The 20,750-nt window shown below is 38.2% G+C and overlaps 2 protein-coding genes across 8 annotated transcripts in view; one reads left to right on the plus strand and one right to left on the minus strand.

Annotated features, from left to right (window-relative positions):
- LOC132791175 (protein trachealess) overlaps nt 1-18,714 on the plus strand; it is a 41,463-nt gene extending 22,749 nt beyond the window's left edge. The window contains exons 1-10 of one of the 7 annotated variants that reach the window (XM_060800008.1): nt 2,972-3,661; nt 7,545-7,780; nt 13,449-13,516; nt 13,664-13,955; nt 14,115-14,236; nt 14,604-14,681; nt 15,403-15,596; nt 15,662-15,768; nt 16,602-16,749; nt 16,811-18,714. In XM_060800008.1, coding sequence (XP_060655991.1) covers nt 3,426-3,661; nt 7,545-7,780; nt 13,449-13,516; nt 13,664-13,955; nt 14,115-14,236; nt 14,604-14,681; nt 15,403-15,596; nt 15,662-15,768; nt 16,602-16,749; nt 16,811-18,242 — 2,913 coding nt within the window. In that variant the 5' untranslated portion in view covers nt 2,972-3,425 and the 3' untranslated portion in view covers nt 18,243-18,714. Of the gene's footprint in view, nt 1-2,971; nt 3,677-7,544; nt 7,781-13,448; nt 13,517-13,663; nt 13,974-14,114; nt 14,237-14,603; nt 14,682-15,402; nt 15,597-15,661; nt 15,769-16,601; nt 16,750-16,810 lie in introns of those variants that run through there. The other 6 variants (XM_060800007.1, XM_060800004.1, XM_060800005.1 and 3 more) reach the window with 6 other exon arrangements.
- A 1,483-nt stretch (nt 18,715-20,197) lies between these two features.
- On the minus strand, nt 20,198-20,718 carry LOC132791691 (translation machinery-associated protein 7 homolog). The gene is made up of 2 exons (XM_060800723.1): nt 20,640-20,718; nt 20,198-20,571 (listed from the first exon to the last, which is right to left on the minus strand). The coding sequence occupies exon 2, from the start codon at nt 20,512-20,514 to the stop codon at nt 20,341-20,343; it is 174 nt and encodes a 57-aa protein (XP_060656706.1). The 5' UTR covers nt 20,515-20,571; nt 20,640-20,718; the 3' UTR covers nt 20,198-20,340.
- Nucleotides 20,719-20,750: the final 32 nt, after the last annotated feature.

The following is a 20,750-nucleotide window of genomic DNA, read 5'->3' on the forward strand; positions in this document are numbered from 1 at the left end:
AAACAAACGAAGCCAGTCATTGGGTGCTCCAATTAGAGCTCCACAGCAGTCAATCGATAACCAAGCAAGCTCCCCAACTCAACTTGCAACTTGCAACTGGGAACTTGCAACTTGCAACTGCAATTTAGCGAAAGTGCTGCAATTACCTTTAAATTCCCATTAGCTTACGACTGCTCCAGCTTACAGTTGCTTCATTTTTCACATTGTTAGTTTTTCACATGTTTTCCACATTACTCGAACATCGCTGGGAAAATAGCTGGGAAAATCGTGAATTTAGTACGCAGGATATTGCGTTAAGCTAACGTATAAATTAATAGACTATGAGCACAGGATATTGCGATGAATTTACTTAGTAAATTTTACCATAAAAGTGATGAACTTATGAGACGCGATTCAACGGAAGTAATATATATAACTGCGCATATTTTAGCATATGTTCGCTTCATACATACATGATAATTTATGGAACTTCACGATTTTACAATTAACGATACGTATGCGTAATATTTATTCTATGTTACATTAACATCCAATTGAGAAAATGAATAATATTCGTATTTATATTCATATTAATGTATCAATTACGATACAATATGAAATTAATATTTATATAAATTTTAGCCTCAAGATCTAATATATTTCAATATATTATATAAAATATTTGTTCTTTACACAATCCTCAGTCTTAATTCAACATGTGTTCTATTTATTCGCTACAATTCTGTTAGTTTTGAAGAAATATTATAGGAATTTTAAGAAAATAACATTTTCCATAATTGTTTCTATATTAAAAAAGATTCTTTTGAATAGAAAAAGCAAAAATCTTGGATGCATAATATAATATGAATCAATAATACATTATATATGGATTTAACTTTTTTTTAAGCAGTCATATTTATAATACGGATAAACCATATATTTAAAATGAATTCCTGCTAAGCACAGGCATTAAAAAGTAATTTCGTTGTACACAAAAATCTAATTAAAGCGAGTGAAACGAAGCATTTTCAAAGGAATCTAACGTAGAAAGCATATTTAAGACATTCAGGACATTCAGGACACTTGGCAAACACTCTGCGACATTTTATTAAGTGTGTGCGATGCTCCCTTTTGAAGGTGACAGACATGTTCGAGGCGAATTGAAGCTTTCGCCAGCTGCAGAACAAAATGGCTGCCGACCGAAAGACTTTCACAATTTTGCGGTCGCCCTTTAGGCCATTGATGAAATTAAACAATTTCTGGGATTGCTTGAAAATTATTATAAACGCATAATAAAAGCGAGGCGAAAAAGTAAAACTCGTCGGTCTGCTCGGTCGCTGTCTGTGCGGGCTCGGAATATTAAAACGCCCCCTTCTACTACGCTGCGGTAGAAAACGATTTGTTAGAAGGCAGAAGAAAAAGCCCTGAGATACAGGTACCCAAGTGCCACTCCCCCTCTTCGTCTCAAGTCCACAAGCTGCTGCTCCTGGCAAAGGTTCGGGTTCGCTGTCTCTGCCGCTGTTTTGGGGCTCAGTTTGTTGGCTTTGGACTGTTCCACCATTGGCATTTTGTCATTGGCATTTCAGTCACATACACAAACACACATAAAAAGCGAACGACAGACAAAACTCCCACATATACATGCAGACACATAAGCATTGCGCGAGAGCGAGAGACAAAAGCAGCTGAAAGAGCCGCTAAACAAATTCCCAAATGTGTAAAGAAGTAAACTAATTGCTGCGCGTGACGCAGCTCCAACAACAAAGCTGGGTATCCACTAAGTATATAATAGAGTGAGAACGAGAGAACAACGCAAGCAATGCAAAGCAAATGCTGCATGCGCAAGCGAGAAAGCAAGCGAAACCAGTTTTAGTTTACGTCTGCACGTCCACACATACACACACACGCCGACAGACATTTATAGAGTTGCGCTCTTTTGCTCAGCGTATGCTGCTCTTTCGCTCGCACACACAGTCGGGCTCATTTGGTATGCGCGCTATGTTGATTCCGATTCGACGGCAGTCACGTCCCGCCCATTTGCACGCACACACACTCAATACACACACACAGGCATATACAGACACCCGCACAGCAACGGCGAAGCGAGAGCGCTTGCGGCGAATTGGAGCGTGAGGCTGCTTAAAATGCTACTGGTGCGCCCAGTACATGACCAGGCGTAGTGTCAGGTGCTCACACACACAAACATACACACAGAGAGACACGCATGCTGCTGGCGCCGCTGCTGCTCACGTTCGTTTAGCCGACGTCGTTGCCGTCGTTTTCGTCGTTGCCGTCGTTTTCGTCGTTGTCGTTGTCGTTGCTCGTTCGCTTCACTTCGTGTCGAGTCAAAGATGTCACCCCCAAAAATTGTCTAGCTGTGTGCGTGACAAGCTCGCTCGCTCTCTCGCTCACACTTGCTCACTCTCTCCGGCTTGCTGGCTCGCTCTCTGCTGCGAGTGTGTTTATTGTAAGGGGCAGCGCTGCCTTTTTTTGCCTTACTTTGGTTTTGTTCGTGACGTGAACGTGACTCTGAATTATTCTGCACGTATTCGTCGCCCGCAACGGACGTACAACGTACAACGTAAGCACATCACATCACATCACAGCACTCTCGTGTGGCGCGCTTCGTTCTAGTTCTTCACGTTACTTTCCCATCGTCATCGTCGTCATCATCATCAGCGCTGCAGTTTTCACGTACGCTGCCCGGCCGTGCAACTGTAACAACCCGTATCCCGTATCCGTATCCGTGTGTGTGTGTGTTTGTGTGCGTGGCACCGTGGACGCCCTGTGCGTGCGTAATTGGCGCCCATTTGTTTGCAGGCCGCGACGCGCCACGACGTAACGCAACCCGTACCCGTAACCGTATTCCGTATCCGTTTTGCCGGATTCCCAAATCGCAATCACAATCACAGTGCCAACTGCTCAGTTGGAAGCTGCAATTTTCGCCGAGCGACGTGCCAAACGCGTCTGACGTGATCCGTGCTCGACCAAAATAAAAAACGAAGAGAGAAAGAAAAGAATTAACTGGCCAAAAGTCGATAGCTCGCTAATTTGAATGCCAATCGAAGCCCTGTCTGCTGTCTGACTGACGCTTCCCGACGTTAGTTTTCCGTGCGTGTTACGCCCACGCTCCGTGACTTTGTCTACGTGTGTGTGTCTGTGTGTATGTGTGTGTGTCTGTGTCCAAGGATAATTGAAGACAGCAACTGACACGTACGCGTGCTCCAATTGCCAGACAGACAACAAAAGGATGCGTCGTTGACCCCCAAGAAAAAGTGTGCCAAAAAAAACGAAACCAAAACCAAAACAAAACCCAATCTCCAAAGTGCAATATTGGATAAGAAAATGTGCCAGTTCTAAAAGTCCAAGTCTTCCAAGTGTTACACGCACAACATTTTTCCACTTTTGACAAAACCGGGTCGAAAGCACTTTTGTGAAGCACAGATATGATGCCCTATCAGGCGGTGGCCATGGACTATGCCGGCTATCAGCGGCAGCCAACGCCAGGTCATCCGGGCAGTCACATGATCGGCTCCCTGGGCATGTCAGCGGTCCCATTCACGCCCTCGTGGATGGTCCCCGCCCAGGACCTTTGCGGCATGTCCCCGTACAACAAAATGCCTAACCAACATCAGCCGGGCGCACCCGGAATGCACTCACAACAGCAACCCATCGAACCGGGGTTAGTTGACACGGGGTAAATTACAAATCATATATTGCAAATCAAGTGTCGTAACTAACAATGGTAGCATTAAATAGGAATATGTGATAAATACTCTAATAATACAAATACCAAATACCAAAAATATCATAATATTAAGGGCAGCTCTCAATATTGATAAGTTTATAAGGATTCTACTAAGAAGCGAATGATCAACTATATTAAAGAATCCAAATAAATAGTTAAAATACCTAGAAACAAATGTTTTTATATGTTCTCACACTCTTCATATTTTATTCTCCATGTAAACTTATTAAAATACTTTTCGTCAAAACTCATTTCCAAAGTCGGCTTCAAAAGTCTACAATAACTTTAAAAGATTTCAAAATCGTTTTTTACTTTGTGTACAATAAGTTTATGCGTTTTTTATGACCATCTTGTGCCATCATTGTTTATACTGATTATAATATCTCCTTTAGAAAAAATATTGATATTTTGATATTTTTTAAGAGATACATTCAATACATTATTATATTTGTATGTTAGTTCGAAATCTTTACCAAACAATTTTCTTCATACATCAAATTATAAAACTCTTTAGACTCCTTATAATAATGAGAATTTATACAAATTCTTTTTACAATTCAAATTTTTATAAAGAAAATTATTGAATTCTGGATATTTATATAAAAAGATTAATAAATACGTACCTTTAATATTTAGCTTTCATTTATGAAATTTATATCGTCTCAAAACTTGTTTATATTTATTACAATATTAAGGAAAATGTCGACAATTTCTAAAGAAACATATTGAATTCTTGCTAATTATCATATAATAATAATACATTGCATTTTTTTAACATCTTTGCCATAGCAATGTCTTCATATTTAAAATTTCACTTGATACTTATCATGTTTTATTTTTCGCTCATCTTTCGCTTTCAATTTGACACATTTTGGAACACTTTTTATGAGTGTTTTGTCAACATTTTTTATTTGACTTTTTTCTGGGAATTACGATTACATAATATCAGCTCTGCAGACAACAGTTAGAGTCATCCCGCTGCGTCTTGTGTGTGTCTTGGCAACAAAGAAGAACTGATAAAGCCATAACGGTACTGCACACAGACCATAAACAATGGCCTGCTAGGAGCACAGTTCTTATCCTTTTATGTTGACAGTCTTTCTTGTGTGTGTGTGTGGGAAAACAAAAAAAAAATCACTGCAGTCGCAGTTTTCTTTTCACTTTCTTACCCTCGTATCTTGATCGAATGATTTTAGCGTTTGATTGGCAAAAAAATCATGTGCCAAAAAACCGCAATATTAGGGAACTTGTAATCCGCTTTGGTTCTTAATGCGATCAGACGACAATATCAAGCGCTAATCCCCAAAATACCTTTACAATTCAAAGACATTCCCAGTCAATCAAGTGGAAACAAAACAGAAGCTTTCACACAGACACGTCGCATGCATAAGAACAGTTTTTAACTGCGCCGCAGGCAGACAAGCAGAAGCTTTGAAAGCTCACCAATACACAGACATCTGGTCAATTGGCTAATGACGAGCAATTTATACGCCCGTTAGCGGTAAAATTGCAATTTGTGTTTTTTTTTTCTGTTTTCTGTTTGTGTGTGCGAAATTAAAAAGAGCACAAGAATCATTTATCAAGGCGACACCTTTGACATCGCCTTGACTGACGACAGTTAAGGGATATCACGTCTTCGGGGCTAATTTGAATGCTGTTTATATTGATGTCCGGAAGATTGATGCTTTCAAATGTTATTTTTAGAGAAAAATGTCATGTAATTTCGCACAGCGGAACGTGTAGCGAATTATTTGGCAAATTGCTATGCGTCTACAAAGTGTAGTAGATTCGTTTGGGTTCTAACATTAGTTTCCACGCACATTTCCATAGGTTCTTTGAACCAGGCATTTTTATGTGGAAACCAGAGCCAGGTACTTTATAATTTCATGGGCAACAACACTGAGCTCAGATTTAAACAAACTAATTAAAAATTTGTTATTCGGAAAGCAAGTGGAGTCTAAGCTCGTAAAGAAGTAAAGGCAAACAACACAATAATAACAAAAAAAAAGGCCAAAAACTGGCTTGGCCCGTGGCAGACACATGTTGTACGGGTTTCAAGACGCGCTCTTTACGCCGGTTTCATTTTAATTATCCAAAATATTTTTTATAACCCAACGACGTAGTCTCAGATAAGCATCAGAGATGAGCAGCAGCTCTCGAGTAATCCCCACCAGAAATACGTTGAGCGCGCAGAAGCCGCCGCGACTCAAATAAAGTTACACAAAACGAGGCTCGACGCTTGTGATGAGCACATTTACAGATGCCCCACAGACATAAAAATAAATTTAAAAGCCCACAAAATGTTGCCAAGCCAACGCAAAGATCACTTAGGGCATGGGAGCAGCCTTAATACCCTGCAAATTTGCGTAGGCAGCGGCTTCAAGCTGATGGGAAATGTCTGCAAAAAGTTAAGGGAATTTTTTGAGAGATGGGAAATTTACATTTTGGAAGTTACATCAAGTAAATATGCAATACTTTGTAGAATGAAAATGTTAATCCCCAATTAACAGCACAATTTGATTGGAGTGATTCTTAGAGATAAATTATCTTGTCGTAAATTTTCTAATTATTTGCATATCATTTTTTTTATAGAGCTAAAGCATTTTCTGTAGTTTCTATTAAAAATATATGTTAATCAACAACTCATTTCTGTACTTAAAGTGTTGTATACATTCCCAAGTTATCCAAGTTATAATAAATTTAACACTCAATTCAAAAAGTTATTTTAGTTACCAAGAACATTTAAGAAAATCTTCTTGGTTCAACTTTACTATTATTGATATGATAAGAATATGTAAAGAAAACTTCCAAGTTCAACTTCTTTAAGCAAAAATTGAAAAGTCCATTAAAAAAACATACAACTCATTACAAAATCAATGTGCTTCAGACATTGTAGAGCACTTATAAATTTCACTACAATAACGAAACGTAAAATTAAAAAATGAAATGGGGAAAAACAACGAAAACAAGAACTGAGCGAACGAAAAAGCCGACGACAACTGAAGATGACAACAAACTTAAATTATGAACGCTTAAAACACAAGTTTCTGGCGAAGATGATGGCCAGATGCTTGTGATCAGATAGCAGACGAACTGACTCCAAGCTAAAAGAGACTTGGCGGTGTTTTTGGCCTTTTGTGGCTTGTTGCAGCAACAGTTTTGCTGAATGAAAAGTCTGTGCATTAAAGGGAAATAAAAACGCAGACCGCGACCTCAAGTCTGAGATCGAAATCAGAGTATCTGAGAGTCGGCATCTGCAATGCAAGTTTGTGAGGGAATTGAGGAAGAGACAAAGTCTGTTCGGAGACAATAATACAAATATCAACTTGGCAACTAAATGGACAATGGAAAATCTGTAGCGCATTGAAAATGAGGCAATTTTTCTTTAGCTGGTGGCTAGAACCGATCGTCAAGTTGACTTGACTGTGAGAACAATATTGTCATAGCAAAGACAGAAAGAGAGAGATAGAGACTCGACTCTAGGGTTCGCCCTCGTTCCACTGACTGTTGAAAGACTGACAAATGTGCGGCAATTTGTTTGGACTGACACCATTTCATCACAATGAAGCATAGCGGATGGGGCAAAAGTCAAACAAATTGCCAAATTGTCTACGCTGACAGCTCGCACGACAGGTGAGAGTTGACAAAGCGAGGGAGAGAGAGAGAGATAGAGAAGGGGGAAAAGAGAGAGGGAACTTTGTAGGATCCTCTTCAGCCATTCGTCAGTGTCTACTTACAGCTTATATCAATATTTATTGCCACAAATTGTTGCTAATGTGTCCATTTGTTTGCCTCTCTTCGCTTCTTCTTCTTGCAGCATTCTTGAGCTGCGCAAGGAAAAGTCACGAGATGCTGCACGCTCGCGACGTGGCAAGGAGAACTATGAGTTCTATGAGCTGGCCAAGATGCTGCCCTTGCCGGCAGCCATCACCAGCCAGCTGGACAAGGCTTCCATTATAAGACTGACCATAAGCTATTTGAAATTGAGAGACTTTTCCGGTCACGGAGATCCGCCATGGACCCGCGAGGCTTCCAGCAGCAGCAAACTCAAAAGTAAGTAACGCAATTATATTCTTAATTTTCAAATAAATAATCTAAGAAATTAGTAGTACATTAGTAGTACATTAAATAAGTTATAAATTAAAATTGAAGAGGAATAAGCTTACATATAATTTTCCTCTTTACCATTTACACAAGTTTTCAATTTATAGAAATAAATTAACAAATTTATACATAAATTATAGAAATATAGAATAAATAAGAAAAGAATATTATCATTATAGAAATATAAAAGAAGGATAAAATAATATAAGAACATAAAACTAACTTTTCATAAATAACTTAGCAAATTACTAAAAGTATTACTTATAAAATCAAGACCGATACCTTAAGAAGGTATTCAAAATATACATAATTATCTTTAAAATGAGAATCAATAGCTTATATGTACATCATTTTCAAATTAAGTTTTAAGTCAATTTTTCCGTTTGAACATAAGATCGTTACCTTAAAAAGATATTAATTATGTAATCATCTTTAAATTAAAGATCAATATCTTATTCTTCTTTTTCCAATTAGGTTTTAAATAATTTTTCGGCTTGATTATAAGATCGATACCTTAAGAAGTTATTAATAATACAATTATCTTTAAACATAGGATCATTAGAGCATGCTTTATTTTCCAATTAAGTTTTAAATACATTTTTCGGTTTCAACATAATTATAAAGAATTTCAAGTGAGTTATATCATACAAAATACTCATAAAGTTATTTAGTTGTTTTACCAATGTCAATAGTTATTTCTATTTTTATGAATATTTGTTCTAAACTTCAAATTTATTAAGTATGCTTCTCTCTTTTTATATATTTTTGATGATTTACTAGTTATATAGGTTCAAGTTAAAATCAGTTTGAAATATAAGTAAATTTTGCTTATTTTAATCTTTATCAATTTTTACTGCTTCTTGCTTGCCTCAAAATTGACATTTTAAAATCCTTCAACAACTTCAAATAGTTTCAATGATTTTTTACTTCGCTTTGAAATCAATTCATAATATGAAAACTAGTAATAGTCAAAAATAAATATATAATATTATATTACTGTTAATATATATTATTATATTATTTGTTAGCCTTCCTTTCCTCTATTTTGGAATAGTTCAATTCTCTTTTCATTCACAATATTAATGATCTAACACGTCTTTCTTCTACACAAAATATACAAAAAAAGTTATTGTCTCTGTTGCCAAGTGAATAAGTTGGCTGTCTTATCAAGTTTGCTCAGCGAAGTGAGGCCAAAATTGTAAGTGCAGTGAAATTTCCGAGTTAATTTGCATTGACGACTGTACTTATCATATATTATACGTAGTACAGTAGTGTGTGTGCGTAGGTGAGGCAGCCATATTGGAAGCCATTGGCGAAGCGGGGAGCAAAGTGAACGGCAAAGAATGAGCAATAAAACCGAAAGCAGGAAACACATTCAATAAGCGGGGGAGCTTGACTTTTCGGATGCCTTCAGTGAAATCAAAATTTGTCAACTTTTCTATGCCAAAACAAAAAACAAAAATGAAAAATACAAAATACAAAATACAAAAAATATGCGCGCGCACCTTAAAAACTGTTTAAGCCAAGCTGACAAGCGGCCAGCAATTTATTGGTATTATTTTGTTTTGGGCTTTAGGACTGCCGAGAAGGTGTAGGAGGAGGAGAAAAGAAGGGGGAGGGGGAGGGGAGGAGGTAGGAACGTAAGCCATGACGATGGGGGCCTCGAGTTGCCGATTTGCATAAAATATCGCTATTAAGCGTAATTTATTTTATTTGTCGCGCATGCGCAGCCATTTTTTTTATTTTGTATTTTGTTTTTTATTATTTGTTATTGTTGTTGGTTTTGCTCACGTCACTGGAGCATTTTTATTGTCATAGTCGCAATTGTTATTGTTGTCATTCATTTATTTATTTACTTTGTAGTTTTTTTTTTTGGCTGTAGTTGTCGCTGTCGTTGCTTTGGCTGTTGCTGTTGCTTTGGCTGTTGCTGTGTCATGCGAGTGGCTGCCATTGTGGAATTTCAGAAGGCCAATCAAAGGGGCCACACAAATAGTTAGCCAGGTAGACTATTGGCCAGCTAACGCAGCCAATTTCAGACATAGAGCCCATTAAATTTAACTAAATGCGGTTCTACGATTAACCCATTTCGGCAGCTATCGATTAAAGTCGCTGCCAATCGCAAATGGTCAACAGCTTTCACAATTTGTCGAGGAAATTTAACAGCTTACGATGATGCGATACAAAGTTGTTAAGTGGGAAGATATGCAGTGTAGATAACTATTTTTTGAAAGAAGTTTAATCCTATTGCACTAAAAAGTTTGGATTTCTCTTATTTAGTTTTTTGTAACGTTAATAAAAGTTAGTATCTACCTGAAGTACTGTAGTTATCTCTCGGAACAAAAGTAACTAAAGGTTAAAATTCGATTTTAAGTTCAGAGTCAAGTTTATTTAATAAAATATAGCAAAAAATCGAAAATCTGATCTTTACTCATATCAAAACAACAAAATGGCATTACATTGCAAATAATCAAACATCTTTTTTTCTAAGATAGAAAGAATGGCATATGCATAGATCTTATTGATGTTAAAAGAACGAACATAAAAAAGAAGAAATACTCAAAAAGTTATTTTATTTTTGGACACTCTCCTTTCTGTTAATGTAATGTAGTATTTAATACTTACTTTAATATAATAAAAATAATAAAATAAAAGATTATTTTATTGTTTTCCTAATTCGTATAGGTGTCAAAGAAAAGCTCTACTTTTAAAAAGAAATGTTTGTTCAAATGTTTATATTAACTCTAATTTATTTTAAAACTTGCTCAAATTTAAAAACTGTATTTATCAGAAAAGTAGTTTTCATTACATGCTTTTCCGATTTTTATCTCTTTAAAATCAGTAAAAGGATTGTTTCAGATATCATATATCAAATATTAAAACTATGTTGATCTAATCAATATTTTTCATTACAAGTATATGTGAAATATTTCTGAAACTTCTTAAATTCTGTTTAAATGTGAAATATGTCTGAGACTCCTCAAATTCTGTTAATATTTGAAGTGTTTTTATAATGTTTTTTTCTAAATTCCAAAATTAATCATATCGTTTATGCCAAACTCTTTAAAAAACCGAAATTCAAAAAGCCAATAACAATTTCTTGCCCAATTTCCGCTGTCGCTAAGTTTAAACTTTTAACTTTTGCAATTTTACCTTTAAAACTAAACATGGAAAACCCAAACAAAGTGTTCGCCAGTGAAAAGTGCTAATTTTGTGGAAGGCAGCTTGAGGTGGCAGGCAGCATTGTCAGCGATTGTCGCGTCATGGATCGTGCATCGTTGGCCACGTCAACAGCAACAACAACAACAGCAAGTTATTGTCACGTCAAAAGCATTCCAAGTGAAGCAAAGTGAAGTGAAGGCAACAGCCAAAAGCATGACCAGGGGTATTATATATAATATATATGTATATAGTGCTATAGTCTGGCAAGAAAAGCTATTGAATGGCAGCTGGCAGAGGCCAAAAAGGTAGACAAGGCACTAAAAAATAATCCAAAATCAATGGGGCGTTATGGCAATGGGGGAGGCGAAGAAGAAGAAGAAGAGAAGCGGGGGATTGGCTTCCACTGAATTGGATTATTATGCGAAACTAAACCCCAAAAAAAGGCAGCAACAAGCTGCGGGCAATAAAAAGCACTTCAATTTGACCCACAGCCACACAAAAAATAAATATTAAGCCAGCAAAAAAAAAATATCAAATATATATACATATATGAGTATTTGAAACCAAGAAAGGGGCCAACTCCGAAGGTCATTAAAGAGTGTGAGAGAGAGAGAGACAGAGAAACGCCTTCCACAATGGGCAACACATATGGTCAGCGGAAGCGGAAACTGTTTGCCAACTTAGCAGGCATTGAAATCGCTGGGGATTTGCCACTCGCAATGGAACAAGAGAAGGGCATGAGAAGGGCATGAGGGGGAGGCATCGAACGAGACTAAAGCGATTTGCACTTGTGCGAATTATGACCTGAAGTTGGTCAGCAGCTAGCCTAGGGTTGCTTCCTTTACTCCCTCACTCCCTTTCCCCTGCTCCCACTCTGGTTATAATCGTAAAATTCAATAATTGAATTAAATAAATATGCTCAAATGGGCATCAGCTGAGAAAATATTGAACTCAGTCTCCAGCTTTATGACTTTCTCTCTCTCTCTCTATGACACTGCGGTTCTTCGCCTTTTATCCTCGCCATCATTTATGGCTTTCCGCCCAGTAATAACAACATTCCATCCACTGGTCAGTGGGCAGTAAGAAGTGAGCATCCATGACTAGCTAATGAAGCTGCAAGGATGCGCATCAGCTTGATTGTTTGTTGGCGGGTTTCGAACACAAAAACAGCTGGGCAAGTGTCAAGACTTATTGCTCAAATTTGTAGAAGGTTTTAACAACTGATGAGAATATAATATTAAACATATTGAATTGACTAATTTATTTTTAAAAAAATCTTTGATAACGTTTCATAAAAAACTCTTCATGTTCGATAGAATATATAATGCTTAAAAGCTTAGAATTAGCTATTGGAATTTTCTTTTTTAAATTTACTTAAAATCTCAAATTAGTAAGTAACTATTTTATTTAAAAAAAAGCTAGTTTGATACAAAAACTAAATACTCTTCATTTTCTATAGAATACATGTTGCTTAAATCTTAGATATAAAAGTGGAAATTTTCCGAGATCTTTTTACAATTTTACTTAAAAAATTCTACTCAATATTGTTTTCGATATCTTCCCAAATTTATTTTATATATTCCAAGATTGCAATCCATTCCTGAATTGCAATTGCATTCCTCAAAAGTTGAATGCATTTATAAGAAAGAATATTAATATTTTAATTATAGTTCTCTTGCGTAAAGTTATATTTTTTTACATAAATAACTTACAACAATGTCAATATTTTCAATGTGCTTATATTATGTTATTTCATTTATTTGTTTATGGTTTTGTTAAAGTTGACAGGTTGTCAGTTCTCAAAATGAGGTCCAATTCTATCAAAACTAGGATCAATTTACCCAGCTATAGCTGATCATTATAATGATCACACCATAAACTTGCATACCAAACATTTTAATGCATTCCATATTCACCAAAAATCTAAAAAAGTTTTATCTTATTTCAGACGAATTCTTATAAGCATAAATCTTAATACCATGAACTAACTTATTTGGCAAAAAAAACAACATATGTATATCAACAAACAAATCTGCAAACCTTCCTTTTATATAATGACAGTTTTTATAAGCATACTTTTTTATAGAAGTAAGATTATAAAGAACCTCATCTAGCAATATTTACAATAATTTTCTTAATAGAAGTTAGTTTATTTGTATTTATAAGATTATTCATAATATTAAATTAAATATCTTTCCAAATATTTTTATTTTTAGAATATTTATCCTAGAAATTAAAAGTATATTCGTAATACACAATACGTACTTACACATTTACAATAAAGATTACATATACACACCATTACTTACTTACTTAGTAACTTACTTACTTACTTACTTAATGTTAGAGTATTTAAAATGCGGCCAAGCCACACAAATTCATTCAGCTTGTGTTCACAAGAATATTTCTCGGTTGTCTGCCCAACACTCATCAGCATTCGTTTTGTGCTCATTTCCAGGTGCAGCCATTCGACGCAGTCCCGCCGTTGATTTGTTCGAGCAACATCAGGGCACCCACATACTACAGGTAAGCAGAAGAAGAAGAGGAAGAAGTAGAAGAGAGACAAAGAATGAAAGAGAGTATAGAAGAGAGTGAGAGAGATAGCGAGTTGCAGCCATGTTTGGGCTGTTTATGCAAATGTCTGTTTAAAAATGGAATTTATTTTACTTTCAGTCGCTGGATGGCTTTGCTTTGGCGGTGGCAGCGGATGGTCGCTTCCTGTACATATCGGAAACGGTGTCCATCTATCTGGGACTGTCGCAGGTGGAGATGACTGGCAGCAGTATATTCGACTACATCCATCAGGCGGATCATGCGGAAATCGCCGAGCAGCTGGGTTTGAGTTTAACCAGCGGCGGGGGCGGAGGAGGAGGCGGTGGCGGTGGCGGTGGCAGCAGCGGCAGCGGTGCAGCAGGCTTGGCATCGCCCACATCGGGCGCCTCCGATGATGGGAGTGGCACACACGGTACGAACAATCCTGATGGTGAGTCGAGTCCGAGTTGTTGTTCCGTCTCTAAACCTAAACTGATCTTCAACCAACCAGAGATCAGCCAGTTGCCCAAGACTTCATCACTCCACTAATATTCCATAAAATCTTTTAACTAACTTTTCAATACCTTTACAGTTGCTGCCTCGATGACGCAGGCTTCCACCAGCGGCTACAAAGGCTATGATCGCAGCTTCTGTGTGCGCATGAAATCGACACTGACGAAACGTGGCTGTCACTTTAAATCCTCTGGCTATCGGGTGAGTTTCGTTTATCCTTCCTTCCTTCCTTCCTTCCTTTTACATAGTATTTCCCCACTCACTCAGTTTGTAAGCTCTTAACGGTGCCATGTAGTGTAGTGTAATAATGCGACGTTTATCGTAGATCCACGCACGGTTTTACTTTTTATTCTTTTTTTTTGTTTTCTATGATTTTTGTTTTTGTTATCATTTGGTTTGTTTTCGACTTTTGAGTTTGTAGTGCTGCTAACCTTGTTGACATTTTGTTAGCTCGTCGGGGCGTTAGACTAAACTAACCTGTTCTGTTTTGGTTGAATTCAGTCAGTAAGCGATAATTGTGCTTTTATTACGTATACGTATTACCATCCCATCCACTGCTTATCTACAGGCCAGCGATGCAACGAGCAATTGCAACGGTAACAATAACAATGGTAAAAATGTTAAGAACCCGGCCTCAAACTATTCGGTACGTATCAATTGAAATCAGTACGACAAATGCAAATGCAAGGCAAACAAAAATTTATCATTTTTATCAAATTTTGGGGAGCAGCTGCCCCCGCCAAAAAACGAAAAAAGAAAACGCAGTCTTTTATTTTGAACAATTTCGGCCATATTCAGTTTGATCCCAAGTATCGTAAGGCAATGCAAATAAAACTGATTTTAGATTGATCAGTATCGAATATGAACACGGCACTCAGACACACTCACGACTCTCTCAGGCGCAAAAGGGTCCAAGCTTTTTGAATTTAAGGCCAACTTCATCATCAACTGCAGCCTCGCTTCATTATCAGCAATCGTCAATCATCATTATCAACTTCATGTTCATCATTTAACTGCAGCCTCGCTTCATTATCAGCAATCGTCAATCATCATTATCAACTTCATGTTCATCATTTAACTTCAGCTGCAAGCAGACAGCGCTTTTGTCAGTTTACTGAGAGAGAGAGAGAAAGCTTTCCAAAGCTTTACAACTCAACTAGCAGCTGCATCTAGGCTGTCTTTAAGCTGGCTGCTATAACTAAGAGTGCACTTACAAAGCTAATTGCAACCACCTCTCTGTAAGCTGACAAAAGCTGCTTGATAGCCGCCATTTATCCTAGCTCTTAAGCTCTTATTTCTTTCTCCTTTCCACTTGATCGTTTGCATTTGTGCTAAATCGCAAGCTTTTCTTCTTGTTCCCTTTGCAGGTTGTGCTACTGCTCTGCAAGCTGCGTCCTCAGTACACCTTCTCGCACACCCGCAAATCGCAGCCGCCCCTTCTGGGCATGGTCGCATTGGCCATTGCGCTGCCGCCGCCCTCAGTCCATGAGATTCGTCTCGAGTGCGACATGTTTGTCACCCGCGTCAACTTTGATCTGCGCGTTGCGCACTGCGAACCAAGGTAAGTCAAGAGAGAATAAAGCTATTCCTCAAAGATCTTTATTCATTATTCATTCTGCTTTACAGAGTTTCGGATTTGCTGGACTATTCACCCGAGGATCTCGTCAACAAGAGCATGTATTCGCTCTGTCATGCTGAGGATGCCAATCGCCTGCGCAAAAGTCACACAGATTGTAAGTAGATACTTTGCAGGGCATTTTATATAGGAATTGATATCCATCTGCCCGTCTGTCCGTGTATTTCTACTTCAACTATACACTCATTTCTAAAGCTATCTTAGTGAAACTTGGCAGAGAAGCGTATTATTTATGTAGGCACTATATATGTTGAAATTAAGTAGATTTAACAATAATATCTTACAGATAACATCGGAAAGATCGCTAGAAAGTCAAGTCTCTTTATGAAAAGCTTAAGCTACATTTTAAGCTTACTTATATTACCCAAAAAGTGATAATATTGGTACTAGCAATTTTGCAAGTCATTTTATAAAGCAGTCGCATTCCGCCTGCCTGTCTGTCCATCTGTTTCTACTCCAGTTAAACCCTTATTTCTGAAGCTATCTTAGTGAAACTTGGTAGAGATGCGTATTACTTATGTGGGAACAATATATGTCAGAATCGAGTAATTTTAGCAAGTATATCTTATAGTTGCCATGGGAATGATCGCTAGAAAATTTATTTTTCATTATAAAAAAGCCAAATTTTAAGCTACCTTATGATACTTATAAAGTGATAATGTCTTTACCCAACTTGCTTTAATCCAGATTATGAAAGGTGATAAAATACTAAAGATAAAATATTTAAAAAAAAACCAGAATCGACTAGATTAGGTAGATATGACCTATAGTTGGCTTATGAATGATCAATATTTCTATCAAATAAATAAAAGAAAGAAGAGTTAGAAATATTGATCAACATAAGCTTATATATCTTATAAACTCTTTAAGTGATGCCTCTTATATAATCTATTTTTCAATATTAATTGTGATTTTCCTTAATTCCTGTAGTGATCGAAAAGGGTCAAGTGCTGACTGGCTACTATCGACTGATGAACAAGAACGGCGGCTACACTTGGCTTCAAACTTGCGCCACAGTCGTTTGCAGCACCAAGAACGCCGACGAGCAGAACATCATATGCGTCAACTATGTTATCAGGTAAGACTCGATGGATAACTGATCACTTAAACAGTAACTAATCCTATACTAATTCCTTCAGCAATCGGGAGAACGAGAACCTTATACTGGACTGTTGTCAGCTGGAACCGAGTGTGGACAGCATCAAGCACGAAGAGGGATTGGGCAATGATAAGAGCAGCGGTTCACCTGGAGGTGATGCCAATGTCGATGGCAACACGCATCTCAGTGCTGGGGATATGAAGCTGGGACTTGGTTCCCCTAAGACCGATCCCGAGGGACACACGCAACGTGGTCGGGGACGCAATGGGACGACGACGCATGGAAGTCTCAATAGTTTGGCGCTGATCAAGGATAGTCCAACGCCGCTGGGCGTGGAAGTCGATGGCGTGCTGCCCGCCACAGTGGCCACGCCCGTGCCCACGCCCACGCCCACCACGAGCGGCACCACGAAGCGCAAGCGGAAGAGCAAGGCGGCACAGCAGGCAGAGGAGCAAGCGGAGCAACAGCAGCAACAACAACAACAGGCGGAGCAGCAACCGTTGAGCAAGTTGCCAGCACTCGAGCAGCGAGATGCAGTGCAACAGCCAAGGAGTCGCCTGCCTTCGATTGTGGACGAACAGCCGACAGCTGGAGCTGCGGATTCGGCTGTCAAGGATCTGGAACATGCCATGTCCAAGCATCTGCCTTCACCCACAACCAACAACAACAACAACAACAGCAACCAGCCCAACACAGACTTCAGTGCGGATGCGCTGCTCAAGCAACAACAACAGCAGCAACAACAACAACAGCAGCAGCAGCATGATCCCAACGAGAAGAGCAGCACCATCCAGTGGATAGGTGCTCCGTATCAGCAGCCACCGCACATGCCGGCCACAGCGTTGCTCCGTCAGCTGCACGCCGTGAATCGCGAGAGCGTCATCCGGGCTACGGCCAGGCAAACGCCCACCGGAGTGGGCGTGTTCTATGGCGAGCAGCAGGGCGGTCCGCTGCCGACGCCACCGGGCAGCGAATCCTCGTATGAGAATCAATATCTGCAACTGCATTCGGCGGCAGCGGCGCCGTCGGTGGCACGTCCTGGGAGCCAGAAGGGCGCCAATCTCTCGGATGCGTTCACCAATCTGGTGTCCACCTACGGTGGCTATCACAGCTCCATTGACTATCACAACGCAATGACGCCGCCGAGTTCGGTGTCGCCACGCGATAGCAACAACTCCGCCAAGGCACCTCCCTCGGCTGCTCTGGTGGTCAACGGTGGCTACGACTACGCTGATCCACTGAGGGGTCAATATGCCACTCCGGTGGATGCCTCCTCGGCGACTACGTTGCCATTGAAGCCACAGGCGTATACGGCGGCGATGCATCCGCATGCGGGGCATGCCACAACGACAACGGAGGGCGGCGTCACCTACAGCAATCTGGATCAGCCGCAGTACTTTGCACCGCACTCGAGCTTCCATCTGTATCACAAGGGCAGCCCCGCCAGCGGCTGGTACTCCACACCCTCCTAGGCTCTGGATGAGTCATCGGGTCAGCAGCTGCCCGATTGTCAGCATCAACATCAGCATCAGGAGCGTTGGGACTTCGTGGGCGCTCTTGGCAAAGTGGCGCGAATGTTCTTCAGCGCACGCAAGAGCAATTAGCGCCATCTAACGACAGGTGCGGCAGACAAGTTAACGCCATTTAACGGCGAGTGCAGCAGCCAAGCTAGCGCCATCTAGCGTTCGATTGTAAATATCACTCACATTTTCAACTTAATTTAAAGCTTAATTTAAAAAGAAAACAGCAAAAAAAAGGAAAAAAGAAAATTCTATAAAATTGTTTAGTAATTTTTATATACTATTTTTTGGCTAAATGCAAAATGTTAAAACATTCAATGTTGTTAAATAATTTGTAAGCTTGTAAATGAAACTTAAGTGAAGCGAAGGAAAAAAAAAAACAAAACAAAAACAAAACTCACACCCATTGAAATTCTATTTAAAATACTCGGCATAATTGCAATTAACTAATTAAATTAAATTAAAATACATTAATATACTCTTGCATAAGACTTGGATAGTGTGCCAACAACAACAACAGAAAAAAAGCAACCACATTATATAATAATATATAATTATAACTATAAACTATAATGAGATTAATTAAATAAATTAACTTTAGCATTAACTTTAAAGCACTCGTAAATCAAAACCGAAAAAGCAACAAACAAAAAAATCAAATGCTTATTCCCATAATTCTAATTCTTATGCTAATTGTTATTAATTATTTAAATTAATTGTATTGTACATTTCTTAATAATTACCTAATAACTATGGGCATATACTTATTATAATTAACAACACATTTTTACAACATATCAAATGCTTCCTCTTCTAGATTACACCTACGATTACGATTATGATAACGATCAAGCATTAAAAAAACAAAAACAAAACAAAAACCAAATCCAAAAACTCGATTCTTTTTGTACAACTCGAAAAACACAAAGCATATTTCTACTTTTCCCCTCAGAAGAGAGTTAATTAAATTCATTTTACTACACACTACAAGTAAAATAAAGTTATGAGAAAATAAAATACCTCTAAGAGTTTTGCTAAAGTTTTTGGTTTTGTGTTTTCTGTTTTCGCCTCTATGAAAAATAAATGAAGGATAAATCTAATATATTGTATGTATTATATTTAAAACGAGTCTATCAAATTTTTAGCTATAATGTGTAATTAAATTTTGTATAAACAAATTCCATCAAAGGCTTAAATATTAAATATGATGATAAACAAAACTCGTCTTATGATATGGGTTGGGTCTATGACATCTCTAAACTGGATTTCTATATCTTTTATATATATATTTTTTACTTTCATTTACATATATAACTAAACAGATAAAAATTCCATTAAATCCCATTACATATATTCATATATTAAAAGTATATGCTATCTATTCTTAAATTGATCTTAAAGATCAAGCTTTTAGCTCGCACGATTACCAAAGCTTTAAGCTTTTCAGTTTTTACGCTCACGAGAGCGCAACTCTTTCTGTTTCTGGTTCCTTCTCTCAAGAGCGTAAAAATAGCAAAGCTTACGCTCTCGAGAGAAGGAACCAGAAACAGAACTCTTTTCGTTTCTGCTTCCCACGCTATTCTTCAACGTTTTAACTACAACAGAAACAGAAAATCGCCTTCCATCAAGGTGGGATTAATGCAATAAACTAACCACATGTCCCATTCTGACAGTCGCACATCAGGCGCAATGTCCATTAGGTTCGTTTTTGATTAACATAAAAAACGCATAAAATTCCAATTTACCACATTTGCTGCGCTCAATTCCCGTGTCCGGTTGTTTCCTTTTTTTCTTTTTTTGCACAAGGACTAACCCTGAATGCTGCGCTTGGGGATAGACTGAATGTCACATTTTTGTGATGGCTTTTTAAGCGAACCGATTGGCTGACCACAGGCAATTAATCATCATTCAAGAATGAAAAAGGAATCATAACTCAATTTATTGCAGCAGACGAGATGGACCAAAACATTTATCATTGACTTTAGTCAGAGTGTGCGTATATATTGGCAGTCAGTGTAGACAACTTCCGGCTGACATTTCACAGGACATCTCACTTGCCGCCCTTTTTACTGGACTTTTGTGTCACCTTCTGCTTGGCCGCCTCGAGAGCCTTTTGTTGCTCCTTCTGCTTCTGCTTGTGGGCCACATCCTGTTCGTCCAACTCCTTGGCCTCCTTTTTGGGCGCCTTGAGAGGTTTCTTCTTGCCACCTTCACGACTCGCCATCTAGATAGGGTTTAATTTTAATTGAATGTGGATGTTGAATCTTCAAAATTGTGTTTACTAAAAATAAGTTGATTTTACAATTGACGTTTTAAAATAAGTTGACTCTTTAAACTAAGTTTACTTACTTTACATAGTGATATCAATATTATTTTATTATTTCAATGTCATTTATAAAATTCAGGTAACAGCTGTTTCATTATGTGCTGAGTAACTGTTCTCAAAAACTCTACGAGTCG

This window comes from Drosophila nasuta, chromosome 3 (assembly GCF_023558535.2).
Source record: "Drosophila nasuta strain 15112-1781.00 chromosome 3, ASM2355853v1, whole genome shotgun sequence".
NCBI lineage: Eukaryota > Metazoa > Arthropoda > Insecta > Diptera > Drosophilidae > Drosophila > Drosophila nasuta.

Bases quoted from the DNA above. Each gene is read 5' to 3' on its own strand.
- LOC132791691 (XM_060800723.1), bottom strand. From the start codon at position 20,514: ATGGCGAGTCGTGAAGGTGGCAAGAAGAAACCTCTCAAGGCGCCCAAA.